Here is a 27770-nt window from a genome sequence, read left to right as displayed (position 1 = left end):
GTTGAAATCGCAATTCGATTAATTCAAGTTATAATAATCGAATTTTGATTTTAACTTAGCACTGCTATATTCCATATTAGGCTAGAATTAACGAATATGGAATATAGCAGTGCTAAGTTAAAATCGAAATTCGATTATTATAACTTGAAATAATCGCATTGCTATTTCAATAGGAGAGTAGCCTTTAAGTTAAAATCGAAATTCGATTATTATAACTTGAAATAATCGAATTGCGATTTCAACGTAATTCTCAAATCCGACAGTACATTCTAGTATATGGAGACGTTCCCATGGTGATGGGGATGCTCCATGAGCACGCAAGTCGGCAGAAGCGGCAACGGGCACTGACTGGAGCTGCCAGGAAGCCAGGAATCCAAAGGACAGGTAAGAACAACTTTTGGGAAGTGGGAAAGAAAAAAATTAAAAAAAAACCCGAATATTCGAAATATCGAATTTATATCACTATATTCGCGAATTAGCGAAGTGCCGATATTCGCGAAAAAAATTCGATATTCGAATATTCGCGCTCAACACTAATCGATATAGGAGACCCTAGAGAACCTCTTTAAATTGTATTTTGCCCAATCACATCATGTCAATATCAACAAGGAAAAACAAAGGCAGATCTAGCCCCCTGTTCTAGTTTATCTCCACAGGCTGAAAACTCTTACAGACCTACACCTGCTCTTAGCTACAGTCATAACCAGTATATACAAACTACATCTGACAAAAAAAATAAAAACCTCCTCTGCCCTCATGGTTGACTACCATAAATCAGTGTAGGTAACATGAATCAGTCTAGAGCCATTTTCTAGTAACTGTTGAGCAATATGATTGTAAGATGACAAAATGGCACTTACTAATATAGTTATTGTTCATATTCTCTGCAATTTTATATACTTCATAAGGTATGCGTACTTGTTTTTGAAGTATTTTGTGGAGGTCCTGTCCATAAAATGGCTGCTGATGGAGGGTCATGTGACCAGGGTACTCATTCAGTTTCTTCCACTCAAATACACTGCACCTGCATTAAACTTATGTGGTGTATTTGAATGGAAAAGGCTGAGTGAGGTGTATTTTTTTTTTGCCTGGTCACATGACACTGCATCAGCGGCCATTTTATGTGTAGGTATCCTGTGTGGACAGCACAGGAGATTTACACGCCAAGTGGACATGAAATATAGCAAACAACACAGAAAATCAACAAAGGCTATATTAGTAAGTGTCATAAAGTTATCTTACTGTTGAGGAAGGGTTGAGACGTATGCATACATATATATCCATACATGCATGCAAATACGTGCATGCATGTGTGATATATATGCATGCACTGACTGCCACATCATAGGATGATGTGCCCAGATGTGCCCAGCATCTGTGCACATCTGCCCCTAGTGGTCATTGTGGCCCCTGTGGAAAATACATGCCCCACAAAACACTTAACCCTGGCATTGCTGAATCCCTAACCACCTAACAGGAGCATCCCTGTTCCCTATACTATCACTTGCAAGGTATTAACCCTTGCATTGCTGTATCCTAACAGGAGCATCCCTGTTATCACTTGCAAGGTATTAACCCTTGCATTACTGGATCCAACCCTTGCATTGCTGGATCCCTACCCTTTAGTTCCCCTTACCCTAATCCTACTCCTTCGTCGTACTCTTAGGGATAGAATTAGACAGGTGGGGTGGGCTGCTAATACGTGTGTGTGTGTATTGTATAGATAGTTTGTGGGTGGAATTTGGGAACCGCGTAGTGTAGTTTAGTGCTGTATTTATAGTACTGTATTGTTAGTGTATTGCGTGCGTAGTGTATTGTTGGATATAACTATCTGTGTAATGTGTGGTTATTAGCGATAGTTAGTTTAGTAAGGTGCATGCAGTTAGCTTAGTGATTAGTGTAAGGCAAAGTATAGTGAAAGTATGATATTAGTATATAAAAGGTACAAATAGGCGGAGTCATCAATAGACGGCTCCTCCTATTTATGAACATTAATTATTGTGCAAAAACTAGGGATGCTATAACCACCCATACTGAGCCTGTGTGTCATATAGCATGTCTGATACAAGGGAACAGGCTAATTGGTGGTAAGTATTCTTATTTCAAATATGAATTAGTAATAGTATTTGTCAGTTCAGTTTCATTAAATGCAGTTGGAAAGGTTTACCTTTCTGGTACAGATTTTCATAGTAACTAAGTTCAAAGTTACTGAACTTTACAGAGGTTGTTATTTCCCAGAGAACACTGGATAGCTGCTCAGCTCTCTAGAATAGAAAGTAAAACAACATCATCTACAAAATCCTAAAATAATAAAAATGCTACATATCAGATTACAACTTGTTAGTATAGATACAATACTCACAAAAAGTTTGAGATATTTCGCTTGTGGGTGACCTGCGCCGATGACCTCTTCTTTTTCGGTGACGTCATCGGCGCACTGAGGGAGTGCTGAGGAGGCGAGCCTCCTTATCTCAGAGCACCTGCGCCGAATCAACACAGGCGCGCGATTTTTGAAATGCTGACAGGGCCGGCCGGAGGAGGAGATCGTGGCTGGCCCTGTCAATCAACAGAAGGAGGGGGCAGTTTTCTGCGGCTGCTACCAGCAAGTAGATGCCCTACTTGCTGGTAGACAGGTAATTAGCATATCTTAAAAGTAAGTTTTTTGCTAAATCTACTGAACGAAAATTATTAATAACATAATGTATGGCAATATGGCAGTCTAGGGATTATAAGTATACAAAAAAAAATGAGTTTAGTGGGGTGACAGAAGCCCTTTAATGTGACCTTTTCTAAACTTCTGAATGCACATGTCCAACTGTTCAATGTTTCAGTACTTTTTACGCAACTTGCTGTTCTCTAACGAGGAGTTTAACAGCAAAATTCACAACAGGTGTTTGATCCATGAATCGCCCAATAAATTTCCTGGTTCAATTAGAATTGGTATTTAAACAGTCCTTATCATGCTGTTCACATTTTGACATCATGAGACCAAGACGACACCTAACAATTGATCAACAGTACCTCGCCATTGTGGGGCTTCAAGCAGGATGTTCTCAGACAGAAGTGGCCACTGAGCATAGAGTGTCATCAGCAGGTTGCAATAGAGATACAAAGAGACTGGAAGAGTCACAGAAAGGCATAGAAGTGGACGTCCTTTGTCCACATCCCATACTAATGACCTCTCCGTTGTAAACAATGCCCTGCAGAACCAGATGATGAATGCCACACAACTCCAGGCACATTTAAGGGAGGTGAGAGGGACCCAAGTGTCACGTCAGACCATTCAAAACTGTTTACATCAGTGTGGTCTCAGTGCTAGACTACCTTGAAGAGTACCTGATCACCAGCCTCATCGTTTTGCATGGGCCAGGGAGCATCTACGCTGGATGAGGGACCAGTAGGCCTCAGTGCTTTTCACTGATGAAGGTTGATTCACGCTGAGCAGAAATGATGCCACCAACGATGTTGGAGACGTCAAGGACAGGGCTATGCATCAGCCACTGTTGTCACCAGACGAGCCTTTGGTGGTGGTGTTACAGTGTGGGCAGATGTGTCTAGTTAATACAGAACTTTCCTATACTTTGTGAATGGTACAGTGACAAGCCCATATTACTTGAATAACATTGTGCCTCTGCATGAACAACACAGGCCTAATTTCATCTTCAAGGATGAAAATGTTAGTTCTCCCACCATACATAGTGTTTTGCATTTCGGCTGACAAGTTCAACTTTGGTCTCATCTGATCAGAGCATCTTCTTCCACATGTTTGCTTTGTCCTCTACACGGCTTGTGGAAAATTACAAACAGGACATCTTATGGTTTGTGTTCAAAAATGGCTTCTTCTTGACACTCTTCCATAAAGGTTAGATTTGTGGAGGACACGACTAATAGTTGTCTTGTGGACAGTTTCGCCCACCTGAGCTGTGGATATCTCTGTAGCTCCTCCACAGTGGACCATGGGCCTCTTGGCTGCTTCTCTAATTAGTGCTCTTCTTGCCTCGGATGTCAGTTTAGGTGGACGGCCATGTCTTGGTAGATTTGCAGTTGTGCCATACTCCTTACATTTTTGGATGATGAATTGAACAGTGCTCTGTGAGAGCTTGGGATATTTTTTTTATAACCTAACCCTACTTTACACTTCTCCACAACCTTATCCCTGACCTGTGTGGTGTATTCCTGTGTGCTGTTTGATCACTAATGTCCACTAACAAACCTCTGAGGCCTTCACAGAATAGCTGTAGTTATACTGAGAATAAATTATGCACAGATGAACTCTATTTGCTAATTAGGTGACTTCTGAAGGCAATTGGTCACCCTGCATTTTATTTAGGGGGTATCAGAGTACAGGGGCTGAATAAAAATGCATGCCACACTTTTCAGATTTTTATTTTTTAAATATTTTGAAAACAATGTATCATTTTCTATTCACACATACTTGCTACTTTGTGTTGGTCTATCACATAAAATCCCATTAAACAGATTTAAGTTTGTGGGTGTAACAGGAAAGATTGGGATTTTTCAAGGCACTTTAAGGATTGAGCAGTTGGATTTCAACCACCAGATCATTTAGTTCTTGGGGAGGTAAGCGACTGTCAGAGGTAACTGGCATCGGCTTTCTCCCCACTCCCCGTTCAGCACTTTTATTTGTATGGGTGGATTGGAGAAACAGCTTTCCGCAAACAAAATGCACATGGCCAGCCTTACAATCAAGGACAGGCAATTTTCACACAGTTCCACACTCTGTTACTACTATGTCATCTTAAATTATCTATAATTTCGAACAAACTCAGATTGAATCTAGATCATATGTTGCCACATACAGAAGAGATGGCTTCACACGTTATATATTTACACTTAAGAAAGCCTTGTTATCTCTCTACCTTTTCTTGCTCATCCGAGAGGGATGTTGGGTACCATGTGCCCATGTGCACCATGTGCCCTCCCTATAAGGTGTTTTTGACTTTGTAGCTACACATTTGTTGCTGCTGGAGATTTGCATTTAGAACAGCAACCCCAGCAAGGTAAGTACATGTCAAGGTAACATATTGGAAGTGGTACCCTGTCAAAGTTACTGAGTTCTTCAGAACCCATTCCAACGCTAATGATAGCATGGCGTATAGTTAATATTGTGCCCTTTTTAATAAGTGTGACTAAAATGGCTAAATCCACCAATTAGAAGGGTCATGCACATATCTTGAGCCATACAGCGCACAATGGCAAATACAATAAGCCTATTCATTTTAACACAACTAGAGGTAAATCATATACTTTCTGTAGACCATAATTCTTACCTCTGTGGTTAGGTTTCGAATAGTTTCATTCTTGTTCATCCAACCTTCACATGGATTACTCTATAATTAGAGCAAATAACACATAATTTAAATTCAGTATAAAGAATATGATTATTATGCAAATCAATTCAGATGAAAGAAGAACAAAAATAATTCAATGAGACCTGAAAAACTGAAGCAGTGACTGTTAACTCAGCTCACTTTTAATGAGGTGAAAGAGTGTCATAAATCAGGTGTCATTGCAGTTTTTCAAACCAATGAGCCTTTACACATGACCATTCCAAATAAATAGAACAAGGAGAAAATAATCAGCTTCTGTTGTTGCTCTGGGAGAAAAACTATTACATAGAGTCCTATATAAAAAAATTGAACATTTTGGTTACCTTAAGACAGCTCAGGAAGCTGTAGAACTGTGCATATGTGATGTCCTTATTTAATTGTCCTGTTCAAGATAAAACATAAATTTAAAGGCTATGTACACCTTCGGAGGCAAATTTTTGCCCAATTTTTTTTTTTCAATTGGCCTTTATTAAAAATATTAAGCCGCTATGTCACAAAGTCTTAACTGTTTTTCTAGCATTAGGACTTGTACTTTCACTTTGTGCTGGTCATCTAATAAACATTATCTCTAAATTACTGAGAGGTCATAAACACTTATTTAAGCCATATTGTTATCAGTAAGATATGAACTGCACTATAATGAGTGATTATAAGGTCAGAGAGCAAAGGTAAGGAGTCTATCAGCTCCTGGTCTAACGAAAAAAAAAAAAGAAAATCCAAAGGGTGCTACTAGAGCATCTCAGCTATGTACAAAAAAAAGGACTCCATATTTTTAATAAAGACCAATTCAAAAAAACACTTTTAGCTTAAAATGAGTATAATGCAATAATAGTAAAAATTGCCCCAAAAAATTTGCCTTTAAGCTGACATTTCACTCATCAGCACAGCACACACAAAATCTAAAGATAGATGGATACAGTAGATAGATAGGATAGATAGCTGTACATAACATACAGTAGATACATAGGATAGATAGCTTTACATAACATACTTTTGCACTAAATGCTTACATAATAATATTCTGGCTACATGTAGCCACCACTAGGTAGAGCACACTTCATATAGATTCATAGCTCTCATTGAATTTATTTGGAGTTAAATTTTTTAGCAGATTTTACAATTTCATTCAATGATGAAGTAAAATGAAGCAGTAGGAGCAATTCAATGCTAGGCCTTTTTTTCGCCACAGGCTCTATAGCAGAGGCAAAGTATGCCTTTATGGCAGATATGCCACTGATATCTCTACAAAGTAGGTATATGGAAGCAATACATTAAGTATAGATTACCTAATGGGTGATATCTATCATGTAAGTTATTCCAGAGAAAACGTCCATCTGCTAGTGACATTAAAATCACATGACTTCCTTTGGGCAAATTCATATCCAAGTACTCCAGTTGCTTCATGACATTAATCTTCATGTCCTTAGGAGTCGTCATGTGTTTCAGTGTGTCTGATAAACTTAAGGACAAGTGATATAGATTATTTACAGTTTTTTATTGGCAGGAATCCATTATGTATCACATATTTTTACATGCCCTCTTGTATTGTATTGTGTTCTCTATAGAGCAGCGCTCAAACATGCCATAGAGACTATGGGCATCTTTGCAACTATTTTATTGCTCTCACTGAAAAAAATGCACCAAACGGATATATCACTGACTATACTAGCTGGTCATACAAGCAGATATTAAAAGCTGAGACTTTTGCCAATATATTCCTGTCAGGAAGATATCGGAGCCCATCATGCACCACGTCACGGTCACTCAGCATGGCAAGGGGTCCTACCACTAAGCTACCTATGGTGTGAACAAGGTCTGAAGGTGATGTAATCCAGCTCACAGCCAAGCTTCCACACAACCGCATAGCAGGACAACTAATGCAATGTGAACACAGCCAGACTAAGCCACACCCATATCAGACCATGTGATGGAGGTCTCCAGGTGCAAAAGAATGTTCAATTGCCAAATAAAGGCACACATTCAATACATATAATATTAAAAGCTGAGACTTTTGCCAATATATTCCTGTCAGGAAGATATCAGAGCCCATCATGCACCACGTCACGGTCACTCAGCATGGCAAGGGGTCCTACCACTGCGCTAACTCTGGTGCACTAACTATGGTGTGAACACGGTCTGAAGGTGATGAAATCCAGCTCACAGCCAAGCTTCCACACAACCGCATAGCAGGACAACTAATGCAATGTGAACAAAGCAAGACTGAGCCACACCCATATCAGACCATGTGATGGAGGTCTCCAGGTGCAAAAGAATGTTCAATTGCCAATTGGTGCATGATGGGCTCCGATATCTTCCTGACAGGACTATATTGGCAAAAGTCTCAGCTTTTAATATCTGCTTGTATGACCAGCTAGTATAGTCAGTGATATATCCGTTTGGTGCATTTTTTTCAGTGATTTATATCATTGTATTTTCATCCGCACAATGCTCCAGTCTGTGTAGGATGCTTCTGTGGTGCATGTGGACTGCGCTGGCATCCTCCTTTGTACGCATTATTTGCTGGGGATGGTCGTTTGCTGCGGTCAACATGCGGTGGGACTGCTCCCCCAATGAGAAACACGCTACAGTGTTTGGGGTTTCATGAGGCAGCTCCCCCATACTTGCCACTGTATTTCTGTGGTTCACATGTGGTGGGACTGCTCGCCCAATGAGAAACACGCTGTGTTTGGGGCTTGGGCAGTTCCCCCATATTGGCCACTATAGTTCTGTGATTTTATTTTATTGCTCTAATGCATGAATCATTTATAAAGTTGAAGCAACTTTAAAATAGTCTTAAAGGGGTTACCCAGGAAAATATATTTATAACCTCACAATAGGCTATCAGTATCAGATCTGCGGGGGAGGGGAAGGGGGGGGGGGTGACGCCCAGGACCCCCGCTGATCAGCTGCTAAAAGAGACCTTTAGTGATGGCCTTGTTGCAGCTTAGCCACATTTAAGTAAATATACCTTAAGTCAGTATACCTAAACTTTCAAGAATTTTTTTAAATTGTTTGAAATACCAAAAATATTTTTTGTAATATCATTTCTTTATTGATTTTATTGTTTTACAAGAAAAAGTGGACCCCACAGTTCAGGCCTACCAGAAGGGCTCTTCACTGTAGTGCACACAGAATGCCTACACCATAGCCATATATGCAGTGCATGGATTCTGATTTCTACAATATACACTGTAGTGAGCGCACACCTCGCTGCTTCTACCTGTGCCCTCTGCTGAAACCTCTGCCTAGCCCTTCCCTGGCTGCTTTGCCATTGCCTGGCCCTGTCAGTGAAAGCAGCTAGGGAGGGGCTGGCCACAGAGTGAAGCTTGGCTGCAACAAGAGCACAGGTGATGCCCTCATTGCACCAAAGGCCTAATATTAAGAAAAACAAACATAACTCAAGAACAGAGCATCGGATCAGCAAAAGAAAAGCAGGTGAAGCACAGCTATGTGTCTATGCAAACAGTTGGGTAGAGAGGTTCTGTCACCTAAACATACTGCTTTATATAGTTAAAGAGTACCTAAGGCTACTTTCACACTAGCGGCAGGTCTGATCCGACAGGCTGTTCACCCTGTCGGATGTGTCCTGCCGCTATTTCGCCGTGCCGCCGGACTGCCGCTCCATCCCCATTGACTATAATGGGGACTGGGGCCGGAGCTCCGACACAGCACGGCAAAGCACTAAAAGTGCTACATGTCCGACTTTTTAGTCTGGCGGCCTCTCACCGTGCACTGTTGTGCTGCGCCGGAGCTCCGCCCCATCCCCATTATAGTCAATAGGGACGGAGCAGCAGTCCGGCGAAATAGCGGCAGGAGGGATCCGACAGGGTGAACAGCCTGTCGGATCCGTCCTGCCGCTAGTGTAAAAGTACCCTAAACTGTTGCATAACATTTTGAAATAAGCTGCCATATATGTACACATGATTGATAGCATTATATCCATCCATAATATGACATTATCTGTCATTTTTAACAGTTTTCTCCTTTATTTGCTGCATCTCTAATTCTCAATTGTCTATGAGCTGGTGGGTGGAGGGTGGGTGGAGAGCACTGTTCCTCACACCTACCCTCTCCATATACCTCTACAGGATGATGTAATTTGATCCTCCAGTGAGTAGGTAGCCTGTTCTGGTCTCACAAGATGGACATCTCCTCATTTAAAAAAGGGAGGGGGATGAAAAGAAAACAACTGATAACTTTAGAACAAAGACATTTTTCTCTGTCTATTGATTTATAAAAATTTGTTTGAAAGTACAGTGACCATTTAAGTCTACTTTCACACTAGCGTTTTTGCTGGATCCGGCAGGGTTCAAGCAAATACTGCTTCCGTTACTGATAATACAACCATCTGCATCCGTTATGAACGGTTCCGGTTGTATTATCTTTAACATAGCCAAGACGGATCCGTCATGAACACCATTGAAAGTCCATGGGGGGCGGATCCATTTTCTATTGTGTCCGATTGTGTCAGAGAAAACGGATCTGTCCCCATTGACTTGCATTGCTCCGCATCCCAGGATGGAAAGCAAACTGCAGCCTGCTGCGGTTTGCTCTCTAATATGAGAACGAAATTGAATCCATTTCGGAGTACTCAGTTCTATTCAGTTACATTTTGTCCCCATTGACAATGAATGGGGACAAAACGGAAGCATTTTTTTTCCGGAATTGAGACCCTATGACGGATCGCAATACCGGAAAATATTAACGCTAGTGTGAAAGTAGCCTAAATCACTTATAAGCACTGCAAAAACTCTAGTAGCTCAAGCCTAAAACAATATATACATCATCCATATTTTATCTGATTAATACGTACTGATTGCAGACATCATTACCAATCATGGCATAGAAAACTATTGCAGGTTTATCGAGTTTCTGATCTCTCGCCATACTGAAATAATAAAAAGTGAATTATTGAAAACCCGGTGCAACTTGAGAATGCACTGAATTATGTTGTTTGTACAACTCCATGATAAATATCATATTCTTTAGGAAGTTATAAAGCAGTCTATTGTCATTCATTGATACATACAGTCCTGATCAAAAGTTTAAGACCACTTGAAAAATGGCAAAAAATCATATTTTACATTGTTGGATCTTAACAAGGTTCCAAGTAGAGCTTTAACATGCAAAAAGAAGAAATGGGAGTGAGACAAAAAAATGTGAGCATTCAATTAATTGAAAATAACTATTAAACTGAAACAGGCTGTTTTTCAGCTGATCCAAATTTTAGGACCACATGCCTTTAAAAGGCCAAATCTGTGCAAAGATGTGGATTCATTGTCATTTTCTGTCAGGTAGTCACATGTTGTGATGGCAAAGGCAAAAAAACTCTCCCTTTTTGAATATGGTCGGGTTGTTGAACTGCATAAGCAGGGTCTCTCACAGCGCGCCATCGCTGCTGAGGTGGGACGCAGTAAGACAGTAATTTGGAATTTCTTAAATAATCCTGAGGGTTAAGGAACAAAAAAGTCAAGTGGAAGACCCCAAAAAATGTCATCAGCACTGAGCCGAAGGATCCAATTGGCTTTCCGTCAAGACACTGGACGATCCTCGACCCAAATTAAGGCCCTTACTGGTGCTGACTTGCAGCTCCATAACCATCAGACAGCATCTGAGACTGAAGGGCTTCAAAAACAAAAAACGTCTTCAAAGACCTCGTCTCCTTGAACGCCACAGAACTACTTGTTTGGACTTTGCAAGAGAGCACCAAACATGGGACATTCAAAGGTGGAAGAAAGTTTTATTCTCTGATGATTTTTTCTTTAACCTTGATGGTCCTGATGGTTTCCAACGTTACTGACATGACAAGCAGATCCCACCTGAGATGTTTTCTACGCGCCACAGTGGAGGGGGCGCCATAATGGTCTGGGGTGCTTTTTCCTCCAGTGGAACAATGGAGCTTCAGGAAGTGCAGGGGTGTCAAATGGCCGCTGGCTATGTCCAGATGTTGCAGAGAGCATTCCTCATGACTGAGGGCCCTCGTCTGTGTGGTAACGACTGGGTTTTTCAGCAGGACAACTCTACAGTTCACAATGCCCGCAGGACAAGGGACTTCTTCCAGGAGAATAACATCACTCTTTTGGCCCATCCTGCGTGTTCCCCTGATCTAAATCCAATTGAGAACCTTTGGGGATGGATGGCAAGGGGAGTTTACAAAAATGGACAACAGTTCCAGACAGTAGATGGCCTTCGTGCGGCCGTCTTCACCACTTGGAGAAATGTTCCCACTCACCTCATGGAAACTGCTTGCATCAAGCATGCCGAAACGATTTTTTGAAGTGATAAACAATAACGGCGGAGCTACTCATTACTGGGTTCATGTTTGGAAGTTGGATTTCTGTTTTGAGGGGGGTTTCTTTTTTTTTTTTTGGAGGTGTGGTCCTAAACTTTTGATCAGCTGAAAAACAGCCTGTTTCAGTTTATTCGTTGTTTTCATTAAATTGAATGCTCAAAAAATGTTTTGTCTCACTCCCATTTCTTCTTGTTGCATGTTGAAGCTCTACTTGGAACATTGTTAAGATCCAGCCATGCTAAATATAATTTTTTGCAATTTTTCAAGTGGTCTTAAACTTTTGATCAGGACTGTATGTTGCACAAGCTATGAATTACAGCTTTGAAATGCTCCTCTAAGAGAATCCAATGTGCTGTTGAGCATTTCTTCCCAGTCACCTCATTTCCTTCTATAACAGACTGTATGCTCCAGGATTTGGAACAGTTTTCCAGTTGATTATGATGCATTGTTTGAGCATGGGAGTAGTAGTAGAAAACATTGAGGTGGTAGTCCTTGTTTTCCATAATTCTTAGCAGTGAGGAGCAGAGCTTAAAATCACAAGCAGTATAACAGCTGCAAGATATGCTAAGCTAGGCCAGAAGCCTAAGACTTAGTCCATGCTATGAGGCCCGTAACTGAAGTGTTAACCTCACAGGATCATCTCACATTGGAACTGAGCACAGTGGAAAAACAATGGCTGTGTTCAAGCTGTGTTCTCCTCACTAGAAAAGATCAGGGAATGTGGTCCAGCCACACCAGTACATGCCCAAGACATAATTTAATTAGTAGTAGAAAACATTGAGGTGGTAGTCCTTGTTTTCCATAATTCTTAGCAGTGAGGAGCAGAGCTTAAAATCACAAGCAGTTTAACAGCTGCAAGATATGCTAAGCTAGGCCAGAAGCCTAAAACTTAGTCCATGCTATGAGGCCCGTAACTGAAGTGTTATCCTCACAGGATCATCTCACATTGGAATGAGCATAGTGGAAAAACAATAACTGTGTTCAAGCTGTGTTCTCCTCACTAGAAAAGATCAGGGAATGTGGTCCAGCCACACCAGTACATGCCCAAGACATATTTAAAGACTACTACCAGTGTTTTCAACAAGTAAAGGTAAAACACTACAAAGAATACAGCATGCTCCATTGAATGCAGAGAGATGTTAATATATCAAACAGCAAAAACTATTTGCCATTTATCTACTAGTAGTGTCCTGGTAGGACAATACAATTGGTAATGCACATCCCAAAGCAATATCTAATAGAAGGCTTAGGATTACCTTTTCAAATATTTCTGTAAATTTTCTGATGATCCTCCTGTCAAAAAATAAAATAGGAAAATCTAAATCTGGTAATGTTCCTTTCACTAATTTGATAAATGCTTGGATAATAACAAGACGGAAGAAGAACTGAGGTGGAACGTGATTTTAAATAAAAAAATATATGTAGTCTTCAACATTTAGCTGTTTATACTAGATCACACAAGGTAAAAATGCTATGGTAAATTAAAAAGTACTTTATTAATAACATCAGTGGCTGCTAATTATAGCAGAACTACTTTATGTTAAAAACCACACTGATGGGCAGAAAAGCATTGTAATCTGCAGGGGCCAACTAGAAACTTAAAGTGGCCCTGGAAAAAAAACTAAAATTGGCCCCATGTTGTAGGTGGGTCCAAAATGACAGAAAGCAGGGCAAGCAGAAGTAGGTAGGGCCAGCAATACCATAGTGCAGCACAAAATACTGCCTCAGCAGAACCAAACACCACAGTGTAGAACAAAATACCCCTGCTGCAGTATTCAACTGTATCACTGTCCTGAGGATGGCGATACAGTTGAATGCACGAGGATACCTGCGGCTGCCAGCCAGGGGCAAGAGCACCTGATACCTCTAGTATTCATTAATGCTCAGAGCTTCAGATCACTATGTACCTAGCCATTGGCTGTGAGGAGGGCTTGTCGGCCCCTGGGCAATGGCCCACAGGAAAATTTCCCTGTAGGGTCTATGGCCTGGTAGTCAGTATGATTATTCATATATAGTTCATGCTATTTATTCTCCATGTGGTCTTGGATTGATATGTTCCATATTGGTTTAGCACTTACCACTTTATATATAGCATTGGTCTGCAATTTATTGTCCTACCTAGAGACCTTCATTGGTATAGTGTGGTATGGAGTCCATGTACTTATATATACCTGTGATCTTGTAATCATTGGTACACTAATATTTGATCAGCTCTTTTATTGGCCCCATGTGCTCTGCATTTATTTGTGGATGCTCCATTTTTACATGTTTTATTGAGTTGTTACATCAATTAAATAAAGTGTGCCCATTCAATAAACATTTGAGATCTTGTTTGTTCTTTGGAGGTATTAACATTTTCTGATGTGTTTTCATAAGACTAGTTCCTACTGAGCCCATTTTTGTAAGTTGATATTAGAATAACTGAGTTAATTCACTTGTCTGGTCTGAGATTTGTTCAGAATATTTTATGGACTGGTGGATCAGCAATCTGGTAAAACCATTTATCTCTAGTCACACAACAGAGTGAAAACGGCCATTTATGTCAATGGAGAAAACAAATTAATGATTTGTTTTCTAAAGATACTCAACTTTTACATATAGTTACAAACCTTTTAAAAATAAAGAAGCTTACTTTAAGATTTCAAGGTAATATACATGTGCATTCAGTGATTGCTATGTATGTTATATGGCATACGCACTGGGAAATGCTCCTGGCGCGTTGCCTGAATGCACTCATAGCCCACTAGGGATGCTAAAAGAGTGTCCTAGGCTGGTATACATGGTATACTTTTACAAATATTGATCAGGGTATATGTCTGAATATATTTACCAGTGTATACTGTACATGAAATGGATGCCACAAATGTGATGTGATAAGAGTACTAGTCTTTTTTTTGGCAGCAAAATCTTGATATATGATATGCAGTAGTATGATATAGTACACAGTATCAGAAAGGGATGCCTTGGGCCCACCAATAAAATTATTTTTGGGGGCCCACTGTAAAGCTATAGGAAAATCCTACCTAATCATCCATCGGCAGCAGCAGAAAGATGCTGCATTATGATTTCTTACTGGCGTCCCTGCAGTAAAAGGCAGGTCCCTGGAGAAAGAGGATACTGGTTGGCCTGACTCTGTACCTACAAGTCATCTCAGCATCTGATGCTTCTATAATAATCAACTGGGTAGTTTGTTAAATAATCTGCCCAGTTTTTTATATGCAGACCTAGGCTGGTTGAGGTGCTGTATGCTAATTATCAATATGTAGTGCAGTAAGTCTACTGTGCCATGTGCCACTTGTGCAGGGGGCGAGGGACTAGGGGCCACCTTGCTCAAGGGTCCACCAGAAGATTTACCTGTTCCACTGTGGGCCAGTCCAAGCCTGCTAGTGTATTCCTGTTTGGACTTAGGCAATGGCTGCATGATCACATTTTTGATGTAGCTTTGGAAGTTATAATCAGAAGTGGATCATAAAAAGAAAGGAAGTATAAAGAACAGATACAACTTTTCTGAATTCACTCCTGGTTTTGGCTTCCAAAACTTCATCAGAAAACCTGACCATGTAGCCATACCCTTACAGTATGTATCCACAACTAGTTTGATTCCCTTGCATTTGTACGTAAATAGTTCTCTGTGAGGATTTAATAGTGCCGTCAGGATTATTTTTCTCAATGTAAAGATACATACCATTCCTAGCTATGTTCTGGTAATCTCTGTGGTTGCAACGGTTCCATTCTCTTAACCGTAGATATAATGACTGTGTCCATCCCCTAAAGAAAAGAAATACCTGTCACTTAGAAGCAGCGATATTCTAGTGGACAGAACAGGCTATATACTAGATTGCTGTCACCTGAAAGCTTTTTTAAAACATATTTCTTTACTGCTTGTACTATATTTTATTACTTGTGTTAAAGAATGAGAGGCACTGTTACTGGATTTCTTACTAGCTGTACCCCTGCATCCTGAATAATCATCTTTTTCTTGGGCACTAATGCAGGCAGAGTTTTCTGCATCAAAATTGTCAGCTAAAGGCGAATACAGTTGCTCACTTCCTCACCCTGATCACTTTGTACTGGAGTTTACCTTGTTTTTTGTGCAGGGGCGCAGCTAAAGTCTCATGGGCCCTGGGCAAGAGTTTAGCTTGGGCCCCCTTCTCTCTGTGCTTTGTGGCCAGAAGCAAGGAAGCACATAGCCTTCGTGCTGCCTGAGGCAAAAATTGAAAGGCACCCCCACCATGTCAAAATCTTGACTTTATCCCCTTCCCTCCAGCCAGAGGTGTAACTTGACCTGCATGTACTTTCTATAATTCTGTTGTCTTCTTATCTGGTCTTTGAGCCCACTCAGGCTTCTAGTCTTAGTAGCAACTGCTACCCCTTATAGCTGTGCCCCTGATTTTGTGAGTGATATCCCCTTAATGCTTCATACTGACCTGGAGAGCTCAAGATGAGACTGCATGCACTATTTTCATTTAGAGTGTGCACAATTTGAACCTTTGCCTATTTAGATAATCCTCAAGGAACGATTATTGTGATCATTTAAAAGGGATGACAGATTTCTGAATTATCTTTTTCTTCAGGAGACTTTAATTTACTATATATAATTTACAGTCCAGTGTCTTACCCGATTGTTGAGTTCTGAAATCCAGTGTATAAAGAAAACTGAGGCCAGTCAAGTTCATTAGAAATAGCAAGCGCCATGTTTGAAAATGAGCTCTAAACAATAAAAGAATAGTGTATATATTATATATTACATTAATACTAGATTTGGTGGAGAATGTGCTTTTTCTCTCATTGTTTTTTCCTTGAGCTGTAAGTACGAATGACATTAAATGAAAGTCTGATTCGTGAGTCATCACTCAGTGAGGACTGGAAATACCTGCAGAGTCTGTAATTTACTAAGTGACAATAAAATGGAGAAGAGAGAACAAGTTCCCAGGAAATGTCTCTTATAGACATTAGTTCTTGTAGTTAGAATTCTCACATGTGACTTCCAGGGTGAACTTCAACTAGACTCAACAACTAAAACTCTGTGTACTATGGCTGGAACTGGATTACTGTTCAAGGCGGTTGTTCCATGAAGGCCTTAAGCATATAGGTGAAGAGACGATGAGGATAAAAAATGGAGCTAAAATAGAGCATTGCTGCTATAACACTGGTTTAATGGGGAAAAACTTAAAGCTAAGTGCATGATGAGATGATAACAGTGCAACGCATTTCAAGAACGTGCCACTCTCTTTTTCAAGCAGAGGGAGTGGCACACTCTCAAAACGTGTTGCACTGTTCCTCATTTAAATGCAACATTTCAGCTCAAAATGAGCCTTTTTCATGCACTAACTACTGCATGAGAAATACAAAGCTAGCCTGGTTTTTGCTGGCATTTTCTTGCACTTTCTGAATTTTTCTGTGGCATATTTTGCAATTGGGTTTTTAAGTGCGTTTTTATTTTTAAGTAAAGACACCAGGTCCAGATGTTGGCTGAAGATCTATGATAAATATGAAATGCAGGGCACACAAGCAGTTTTTTGGCTACTGACGTTTTTGTTAGTTAGGTGCAATTTTTGTCTTCCTGGGTTCCTGAATGACATTCCATTTGTCCGCTCTATTTAAGTCTGATTGAATGATACAACTTTATCAGTGCTGCATGGTGGCTCATTGGTTAGCACTGGGGTCAAATCCAACTAAGCATAACTTCTGCTGGACACACTGATTGACTCTTTTCTATGATTACCTGTTGCCAGGGGCGTAACTACCATAGCGGCAGACCATGCGACTGCTATGGGGCCCAGGGCAAGAGGGGGCCCAGCCTTAGTTGGGATTATCTCCTTTTCTACTGGAGGTAAAAACTTGGTCAGGACTCTACCGTCTAAAGGAACAACTTTTCGTAAATAAGGCAGTGGAAAAATGGCCCAAGGGTCATTGAAAGGGGTTTAGGCAGAAACCTACTGTCCTGTGTGGGGGGCCTGGTTTGATCCTTGCTATGGGGCCCTTACTTATCTATGTATGCCACTGCCTATTGCCTTTATATTTAAATCATTAGGGGTGTTACTAGTCCTAGGTGTGCTGTGTCAGCTCCTAGGTGTGCCGAATGCTTGAAAAGGAAGGAGGGGGACTTCCGGTTCCGGCGCCGCCATGTGAGGACGCAGTGCACGGAGCTCCTGCTTACCGCCGACCACCGCTTTCATTTTGCAGCGCAGGGCACTGATCTTCGGCCCTAGGAGACGTCCGACTGGCACCGCTTGCGTGGACCGAGGAACTGATGGACAGATATCTTCTCCGGAGCGGGCAGAAGTTTACAGGTGCGCAGATGGCAGCCTCACAGAGCGCGGCAAAAATGGCGGACTCTCAGCCACTGATTTTTCGGGAGGAGGGCTCCCAGAGTTCTCAGGGTGAGGGGTCCCCCCTGGGTGGCTCGGTCCCTTTAGACTATAAACAGCTAGCCATTGAAGTGGCAATGCGGATCATGCCGGATATCCAGAAAACGCTGGAAACGACAATAATGGCCTCTTTTAACTCCTTGAGGGAGGAGGTCAATCAAACCAGCGTGCAAGTGGGGGCCCTGGAGAAAGAGCTGCGTTCTTTACAGCAGCAAGCAGGGGACGCTGAATCCATGTTAAAAGCCCAACAGCAGTCCCTGGATTATTTGAGATTTAAAGTGGATGACCTGGAGAATAGGTCCCGCCGCAACAATCTGAGGTTGGTGGGGCTGCCTGAGTCCGTAACGCAACCAGACCTTTTGGATATATGTGAAAAGGACTTGCCGGAGGCCCTGGGCTTAAAGTTTTTCTGTCGGGTGGAGCGGGCCCACAGGATTGGCCCGGATAGGGGCGCTACTAAGCTCTCTAATAAGGAATCTCCACGAGGGGGGGATGGACGGCCTCGTCAAGTAATTTTTAAATTGCTGGACTTCAATGACAAGGTGGCCCTACTTCGCAGTTTTCGCAGGAGAAGGCACCAGATAACTATCAGAGGTCATAGAATCTTATTATTTGAGGACTTTTCGGCTGAGGTGGCGAAGAAGCGCAAGGCCTTCAGCCCAGTCTGTACTGCACTTTACCAAAGGGACATCAGGTTTCAACTTCTTTTCCCTGCGGTTCTAAAGATCCACAGAGCGCGCGGCGAAACTATTACCTTTAGATCCCCTTCTGAAGCAGAGGAGGCCTTGGATGCAATTGTGGATTCCGAGCCGCGAGATGTCCCCTTATCTCCTCAGCGGCCTAATCTGAAGGACTCATTGGGACCAGCTGTTCGCCGAGGGAATGACCGCTCGCAATCTGACCTGGATAGGCCCTCCAGAAGGGGGCGCTGATACTCCTCAAGTTGCTTTTTGTTCGGGACTTATTCCTGAGGGGTGGTATCTGTTAATGCTGCTCATTTTTCCTAGCTCATGGATATGTGTTTTCTGCTCCATGCGTCATGTTGGGGCCTTCTTTTGGTCAGTCGTACAGTTTGCCATTGTTTAGGCTAGGTATGCAGGGGCTCTGCCATGGTGGAAAAAAGGAAAGTCTATAACTAGATTAAGTGACGACTGATACCATCTAGTTGTAACCTGCTTAGCAGGATATTATTTGCTGCCACACACCTAGGCAGGGTTATTGTTGTATTTCTATTGGTTTTGCTTTTTGTTTTTCCTCTCTCCCTCCCTCCTCTCTCCTTCCCTCTTCCCTTCTCCCTTGGCTTTCTCTGTCCGGGGATCCGGGCACACCAGAGCTGAAATGAAAATCATCTCCTGGAATGTCAAGGGGTTACGCACCCCACAGAAACGGTCCAAAATTTTGCGCCACCTGAAGCGTCTTCGGCCTGACGTGGTTCTCCTGCAAGAGACGCACCTGGAGGACAAAGATTTTTTTCGTATGAAAAAGTTCTGGGTAGGTTCGGTATATGGATCCTCGGCCAGAGAACGCAAAGCTGGAGTACTCACATTATTGCATAGAAATTTCTCAGGGAAAATGCTTTCAGAATCTCATGATAGTGAGGGCAGGTGGCATAGGCTTTTAGTTGAGATTGGAGGGATATCTTATAGTATTCATAATGTTTATGCCCCAAATGACAATAACACCCCCTTTTACGCTCTTCTGGAAAACAGATTGCTGGTAGATGGAACTCACAATAAAATTGTGGGTGGTGATTTTAATTCAGTCGCATCTGTTGTGGAAGACCGGAAGAGGGATGGGGGGCCGGGTGGAGTGCAAAGGCTCTCTGACAAGGTTATACCTCCCCTTCTAACCTCTACAGGGTTGTATGATACTTGGCGCTCTCTGCATCCTGATGACAGGGAATACACACATTTTTCGCATGCCCACAATGCATGGTCTCGTATTGACTACCTCTTCCTTCCCTTGCATATGTCATCTAGGGTGGTATCTGCCGAAATTCATGACCTGCTTATTTCTGATCACTCACCTGTCTCCATTTCTATGCAGGATTCTTACCCTAGAGGAACTGATTTTCTGTGGCGCTTTCCTTCTTTTCTGGCCAAAGATGACAACTTTAAAGATACGCTACAAGGTTGGTGGTGGGAGTTTCAGGGTGACAATCCTCGGGGTGCATCGGATGTTTCGAACCATTGGGAGACTGCTAAAGCGGTCCTGAGAGGTCGAATTCTCAGTTATGTTAGTAATTTGCGCAAGGTGGTGGCAAAACAATATCAAGAGGCTAGCGCGGCCCTTAGGCAGGCGTATACTCAATTCCTCAGGGTGGCTACCGCTCAGCACAAGGAGGCTTGGATAGCAGCTAGGAACACCTTCGAGGTATGGGTGGACAAAAGGGAGGAAATGTATAGGTCAGAATTCCAGACGGATCTGTTCAGATTTGGCAATAAGTCAGGCAAAATGCTGGCTAACCTAGCTCGGGGTAGGAGAGCTCCTACGGTCATAACAGCTCTGAGGGGGGAGTGGTCCAAACCAATCCTAAATTGATAAATGATTTGCTGGGGTCATACTATGAGCGTCTCTACAAGGACACTCCAGAGGACCCGGAGAAGGGTGCGCGCTTTCTATCTGGGGTCAAACTGCCGTCCCTGACTGAGGAACACTTGGGTTCTCTAAATGCGGAAATAACTGATGAGGAAGTACTCCGCATAATACGCTCCTTGCATAATGGAAAGGCGCCAGGCCCTGATGGATTCTCAGGGGAATTCTATAAAGTGCTTCAAGACAATCTTGCCCCCACGTTAACGGAATATTTCAATCACTTACTACACACAGGTAGCTTTCCTGCCCATGTAAATGTTGCCCACATCAAATTGATACTTAAACCTAATAAGGACCCACTAGATCCAGGCTCGTACCGCCCAATCTCACTTATTAACCAGGATTTAAAGATCTTGACGAAAATTTTGGCCGACAGGCTGAGCTTACTAATGCCTGCCCTGATAGGTCCCTCCCAGGTAGGTTTCATTAAAGGGAGGTCGGGGGTGGCCAATATCAGGAAGGTATTGGCGACTTTGGATTGGGTGCGGCGCCGCCCTCAGCCAGCCTCGGCCCCTATTTTGTTGGCTTTGGATGCGGAAAAAGCCTTTGACTCCTTGCGGTGGGACTGGCTGGGGGTGGTGCTCGATAAATTCAGGATTTTCGGGGATATTCGCACTTTTCTGAAGGGTCTTTATTCCAGCCCAGCGGCGCGCATCCATACGGGTGGTTTCCTGTCTCAGATCTTTCCTCTTCAGAGAGGGACTAGACAGGGTTGTCCGCTTTCCCCCCTCCTCTTTGACCTAGCCATAGAACCACTGGCTAGATTTTTAGAGGACTCTGACTTATACTCTGGTATCACGATTGGTAAGAAGGAGGTCAAATTAGCCCTGTATGCTGACGATCTTCTGATTTTCATGGACGCTCCTCAGCGACACCTAGGCCCCTTAATGGAGTTCCTGAGTTTTTTTGGGTCTTTCTCGGGCTATAAAATAAACTCGACCAAAAGCGAGATTCTGGAGTTACATGCCACTAACCCTCCGCAGATTTGGCAGGACGTGGGTTTCTCTCTCTCTGTGGTTAAAAAGTATGTCACTTACTTAGGGATCAAAATAGGGAAGCTCCCAGGGTCACTATACTCGCTAAATTACCCTCCCCTTATTGCGAAAATTCTATCAGAACTACAGAAGTGGCATTCCCTGCCCTTATCTCTGCTAGGAAGATGTCAGCTTATTAAAATGATGAGTTTCTCTAAGTTGCTCTACCCCCTCCAAACGCTTCCGATCCTACTGAAACACTCTGACGTCACTGCCCTAAACAAAGCGTTTACCACGTTTTTGTGGTCGGGCAGGCGCCCTCGTATCTCTCTCTCGAAGCTTATGCTATGGAAACCAGAAGGAGGGGTGAAATTCCCAAATGTACGGGGTTACAATTTAGCATGTCTTATGCGCCACATATCCGACTGGGTACATGATACCGATCTTTTCTCCAATAGGGAATTAGAACAAAACGTAGTAGCTCCTTGGAACTTGGTTTCGTGTCTTCACTCTAACATGGCCGCGTTGCCTGGGGATATTAAATCCTCGCTTTTATTGAGAGATACGATGGCAGCCTGGAAGGCGATTAGGAAGGCAATGGGTTTGCCTCATGCAATCTCAAAATGGTTACCGTTGTGGGGTCATCCAGAGTCTCCGCCAGGTACTAGTTTGAGACCCCCGGAGCTGTGGGTATCTAGAGGTTTGACCAAGGTGGAGCATCTGATGCACCCGGGGGAAAAGCGCTGGCTGACTCCAAAGGAATTGAAGGAGAGATTCACCCTACCGGACTCCCATTTTCTGCAAATAATGCAGATTTTGGGTTTTTGCTCATGTAGACTGCGTGATCTATCAAAGGAGGCGGCCTCAAATTCCTTTGACGAGATTCTTAGTTTCTCCCCCCAAACAGTTTCTCTCTCTAGGTTGTATAGGGCCCTCTCGGGCAATTTCACGAAAGCCAAAGCGTCTACACTTTTTAGGAAATGGGAGCTTGTCACCTTGGATGATGAGATTGGGGTGAAAATCCTGGAAGGTTGGAGTAAGGTACGTCAGTGTGTGATCAGTGAGACCTGGCGTGAAACTTTTTTTAGAATGATGCATCGAGCGATCTATGGTTTTAACTTCCCAGTCACGCCTCAGTTTCCGGACCGCATCACGCATTGTCCAAATTGCAAATTGGCGGCCACGGATTTCTGGCATGGCATGTGGACCTGTCCTGAGGTTGTAAAGTTTTGGGCTGTGGTGATTGCGTATGTCAAGACTACCTGGTCGGTGGAATTGCCTGCAGAATCCCAGACCCTGATTTTCCATTATATACGTCCAGAGACACCGACTAAGATACCGATTATAGTACACTCTGTCTTATTGGTAGCTAAAAGAGTACTGCTCCAGAGATGGCTCACGGATGCCATGCCAGACATTCCAGCAGTGGTTTCTGAACTGAGGACTCTATTGGGGTTTGAGAGGATTGAAGCATCTAGACACAAGGAAGGTTCGGCTTCCAAATTCTTCAATAAATGGCGTGCTTTTATTGAGGTGCATCTTAGTCCGACAGAGACTAGGGAATTGGTCAAACCATTTCAGTGTACATCGTGGTATCTTAAAGCATCTCTGGGTAATACCTTGGGACCCCTGGCAGTATAGTTCTGCCTCCCCCCCCCCCCCTGTCTATCCCCTCCCATTTCTTTCCCTTTTTTTTTTCTTCTTTTCTCTATTACTTTTGTTTTCACCTACTCGTTTAGTTAAAACTAAAAATGCAGTCAGATTTGTAAGTGCTGTACTCATGTTCCATGTGATACTGTGTTTGGCTCCCTGGCTTTCCCTGAAGGTCGTGGGGGGAAAGCATGTACAATGTATGTTGTTTGGATACATGACTTTTGTGTTATATTTCTTGTGATTCTGCTTTCAAATAAACAGAATTTAAAAAAAAAAGAAAAGGAAGGAGGGGACGATAAGTTGTTACTGACATGGAGACATTTTCTTGTTTTTTTGTAAAGATCCCTGCACCAGCCCTAGCAGAAGCAGGCAGTGCAGGCTCTGCCTCCTCATCCTTATGTTTGGTAACAGAAAGAGGAAGGATTTGGAGCCAGTCCTGAGTCATCCCCTTTTGTTCTGTCTAGCAAAGAGCTACTTGTATATGGCCACTGTTAAGGTGGACAGCATATTTATTATACGAACAGCAACTAGTGTCACCAGGGTCAGATTTTGAGTATCTGCTCACAACCATGGTCAGAGTTGCCAAACATCCAGATATTACTGGACAGGCCATAAATATAGGAGACTTTTCTCCAGTGTCTGTGAAAAAAATAGACGTGTCTGTGACTTTTTTTTGAGGCTGGTGGTACTTAAGAAGGTTACTGTGATTGTAAATATCATTTTACAGCCCACAGTAAATACTAGTGATGAGTTCTTATCAGTATATTGACCTACAGATATGTATTTATTATCATCTTTATCATTCATTATAGTTTTCCAATTTGTCCATCTGTGATTTTTGGATAAGTTGCCCATAAAAACAAAATATTAATCAAAAATCAAATATGCACATAAACATAGGTAGGGAATAGGGTCAAACATTTAATAAAAGTGTCAATATGGCAAGGTGAGGGAGGCAAGGGAAAAACTTGCCTAATAAACCCTAAGGCCAAATTCAGGCAGCTTTTCCAATTTCCATCCACAAAACATACCTGGACATCCGAATGGTGTCCAGATTAATTTATTTGAATGAATGTGTCTCGTACAAGAATAATACATGCAGAGAAGTGAAGCATGAATTGCATAATTTACTTTAAAGAGTTTACTTTTACTTTACATAATTTGCATAATGACATATTAATAATTACACAATTATATAATTATGTAATAATTATTATAATTATGTAATAATCACAACAGTTATGTAATAAAGCCATGCCTGGCTGTCCCCAATTTTTTTCAGGGACTTGGACAAGCAATGTAATTTTGATGTAGGGCCATTCATACAAAATGTACACCTGTCTATAAGAAAATTTGTGGATTTTTTTTTCTTATCATGAGGAAGTTGGCTAAAAAACATCTGTCCAAAATAATATTCTGTAATCTGTGAATGGATGAACATTGTGGTTTGATCCTTATTATTCTGTATGTGGGATTGTATTCTGAAATATAATAAGATTTATGCAGATACATTTTGAGAAGTATAGATTTTGCTACCATTGTGCCGAATATATTAAAGTAGGCAAAGTAAAAAAGAAACTGAAAAAAAGATTTTTCACTAAAGGCTGGTCGATAACCACAGGCGAGCAGAGCACTCATGTAATGGATTATAGATGAACAGAGGAGAATAGATGTTCTTTCTGAAATTCTCATGCACACTTGGTGCCTTAGATAGAAAGAAATACATCAATCTACCTAGAGGAAAAGAATATTTGTGGGGAGCCTGCTCCTTCTCTTATTTCTAGAGGATGTGATATTTAAGTGGAGCATGATCATAGAAAGAGACAAGATCTTATTACAAAGTATAGATGAACGTTGTGTTCAGATGTTTGAAGAGATAAAGACAGTTGTGGAAAGCCTCCAAACCCACTTCTTCTGTGACAGTTTTGATACATGAGGAGGACCATTTTGTGTGTATGTGTGTATACTATCCATTGTACATGGTTCTAGCTTACATACAAACCTTAGACATAGTCAACGGTGTCATCCACTCTGGGGGTATGTGGAAATGAGCAGCGGCAGAGTCTCCTAATATTATAATACCCTTTGAGTCAGTACCTGGAAAATACATTCAGTATTTATACAAAACCATAATGAAGTACATTGAATAACTGTGCTTAAAGGGAACCTGTCATGTGGATATTTGATTATAATCTAACTAATTATATACAATCATTAACTACAAAAAAGTACCTTAGATGTATTCACTTACTGGTGTGACAGATGGTTACCTCATAATATACACACAAAGATGCCACATGCCGCATGCTAATGAGCTGATTTGAGTCCAGCGTGATGTCATTGAGTCCAGCGTATATTTAATTCAGAGCTATAGCCACTCCCCTGCCCACCTGCTGCTGATTCATATGGAAAAAAACTGTCAATCAGCAGCAGGTGGGCGGGGAGAGTCAGAAGCTCATGAATATTCATGACTCATCATTATCAGCTGGAGCTTTTCAATACAAGATGTTGGCAGATTGACTGGGTCAATTAAAGAAAGTGACCCAGCATTTTGCTAAGAGAATCAGTCACTTATTTATGTTGCCCTTAGTTAGGACACCATAAAACTGGTGACAGGTTCCCTTTAACCACTTCAACCCCCCCTAGCTGAAACACCCTTAATGACCAGGCCACTTTTTGCACTCCTGCACTACACTACTTTCACTGTTTATTGCTCGGTCATGCAACTTACCACCCAAATTAATTTTACCTCCTTTTCTTCTCACTAATAGAGCTTTCATTTGGTGGTATTTCATTGCTGCTGACATTTTTACTTTTTTTGTTATTAATTGAAATGTAACGATTTTTTTTCAAAAAAATGCAATTTTTCACTTTCAGTTGTAAAATTTTGGAAAAAAAACGACATCCATATATACATTTTTCACTAAATGTATTGCTCTACATGTCTTTGATAAAAAAAAAAATGTTTGGGTAAAAAAAAAAAAAATGGTTTGGGTAAAAGTTATAGCGTTTACAAACTATGGTACAAAAATGTGAATTTCCGCTTTTTGAAGCAGCTCTGACTTTCTGAGCACCTGTCATGTTTCCTGAGGTTCTACAATGCCCAGACAGTACAAACACCCCACAAATGACCCAATTTCGGAAAGTAGACACCCTAAGGTATCCACTGATGGGCATAGTGAGTTCATAGAACTTTTTATTTTACCTTGGGGTGTCTTCTTTCCAAAATGGGGTCACTTGTGGGGTAGTTATACTGCCCTGGCATTCTAGGGGCCCAGATGCGTGAGAAGTAGTTTGAAATCAAAATCTGTAAAAAATGACCGGTGAAATCCGAAAGGTGCTCTTTGGAATGTGGGCCCCTTTGCCCACCTAGGCTGCAAAAAAGTGTCACACATCTGGTATCGCCGTACTCAGGAGAAGTTGGGGAATGTGTTTTGGGGTGTCATTTTACATAAACATCCAGCAAGTTAGGATATATAAATATAAAGTGGGTTATGTATTCAAAATTATTATAGTCCAGCTAACTAGTAACCCTAACAAGATTAATATTTATAAATTTTATTACTATATAAACAAAATGTCCAAACATGTCCAGGCGTACACCAGGCCATCCATACGATTAGGCCAGAGTGTATGAATTAGAAAGCCCTAAGCTTTGAACCTAAATCTTGGCCCTAAGCCCAGGGGCGGCCCCTGATGGTGGAGACCCCCTGTCCTCGAACCTAACTATACACTCCTATTGTACCCTAGTACTTTAGGTTAGTAAGGGGCCTAGATTTAAATGTGGTGGGCTGGTGTAGGCGTGGACACGGAGGATCAGTGAAAAAAAACGCACAGTGTATACAACCCTGCCCATGCAGAGATAAGCAGGTACACGGTGCAACAAGTTAAATCTACAGACACCAACAAAAAAGGATGGTATATAATATCACAGACTAAATCTGTGTAAATCCCAACCCCTTTCCCCCCACTATGTGGGATCATCAGGGGGTAGATAGAGATACGGTAAATAAATGAGAAAAACAAAAGAAAATAACCCTGTCAAACGGAAGGAAGTCCAAACGGTGTTGGCATATCCATGATATATCCGTATGGCAGGTGGTGTCAAAATAAAGACATACAAGATTAAAAGATTAGACAAATGAAATTCCTGGGAGGTCTTAGAGGGAAAAGGAATATTTATACCAGACATCTTGAGCTACCAAGTATGTGCATGTCACAACAAAAAGATGGATATCTGTAAAGAAAAAGAGAGAAGGTACATGCTACATAATGCGTCCAGGTGTACTTAAACATAACCACCCGGTAATGTGAGGCGCCACCACCAGCATATGCCAAATCAGGAGATAACTCACTGAATCAAGACAGGATATAGAGCACAATGGTGGCCAGGATTGATACCAAGAGGCACACATCACAGTCTTCAATGTACTGGTACTCAGTCTTATTATGAATGTCCCAGGATCATTCAGAATCAGCGTGACGACACACTAAGAGGTAATATAATACCACGTAAAGGTAAAGTCAAATAGGC

The 27770-nt window shown here is 41.8% G+C and overlaps 1 protein-coding gene across 1 annotated transcript in view; it reads right to left on the bottom strand.

Annotated features, from left to right (window-relative positions):
- The window catches only part of AOAH (acyloxyacyl hydrolase), a 170954-nt gene that overhangs the window by 42363 nt on the left and 100821 nt on the right, over positions 1-27770 (bottom strand). Inside the window, exons 11-19 of the mRNA XM_044293042.1 lie at positions 25239-25333; positions 16262-16353; positions 15329-15411; positions 12900-12936; positions 10165-10239; positions 6638-6810; positions 5675-5733; positions 5292-5351; positions 2168-2264 (exon numbers count right to left, since the gene is read on the bottom strand). Of these exons, the coding sequence (XP_044148977.1) occupies positions 2168-2264; positions 5292-5351; positions 5675-5733; positions 6638-6810; positions 10165-10239; positions 12900-12936; positions 15329-15411; positions 16262-16353; positions 25239-25333 (771 nt within the window). The remainder of the gene's footprint in view (positions 1-2167; positions 2265-5291; positions 5352-5674; positions 5734-6637; positions 6811-10164; positions 10240-12899; positions 12937-15328; positions 15412-16261; positions 16354-25238; positions 25334-27770) is intronic.

Source organism: Bufo gargarizans, chromosome 5, assembly GCF_014858855.1.
Source record: "Bufo gargarizans isolate SCDJY-AF-19 chromosome 5, ASM1485885v1, whole genome shotgun sequence".
NCBI lineage: Eukaryota > Metazoa > Chordata > Amphibia > Anura > Bufonidae > Bufo > Bufo gargarizans.
Note: the sequence above shows the minus strand (reverse complement) of the source record. Positions and strands in the feature narration are given on the sequence as shown.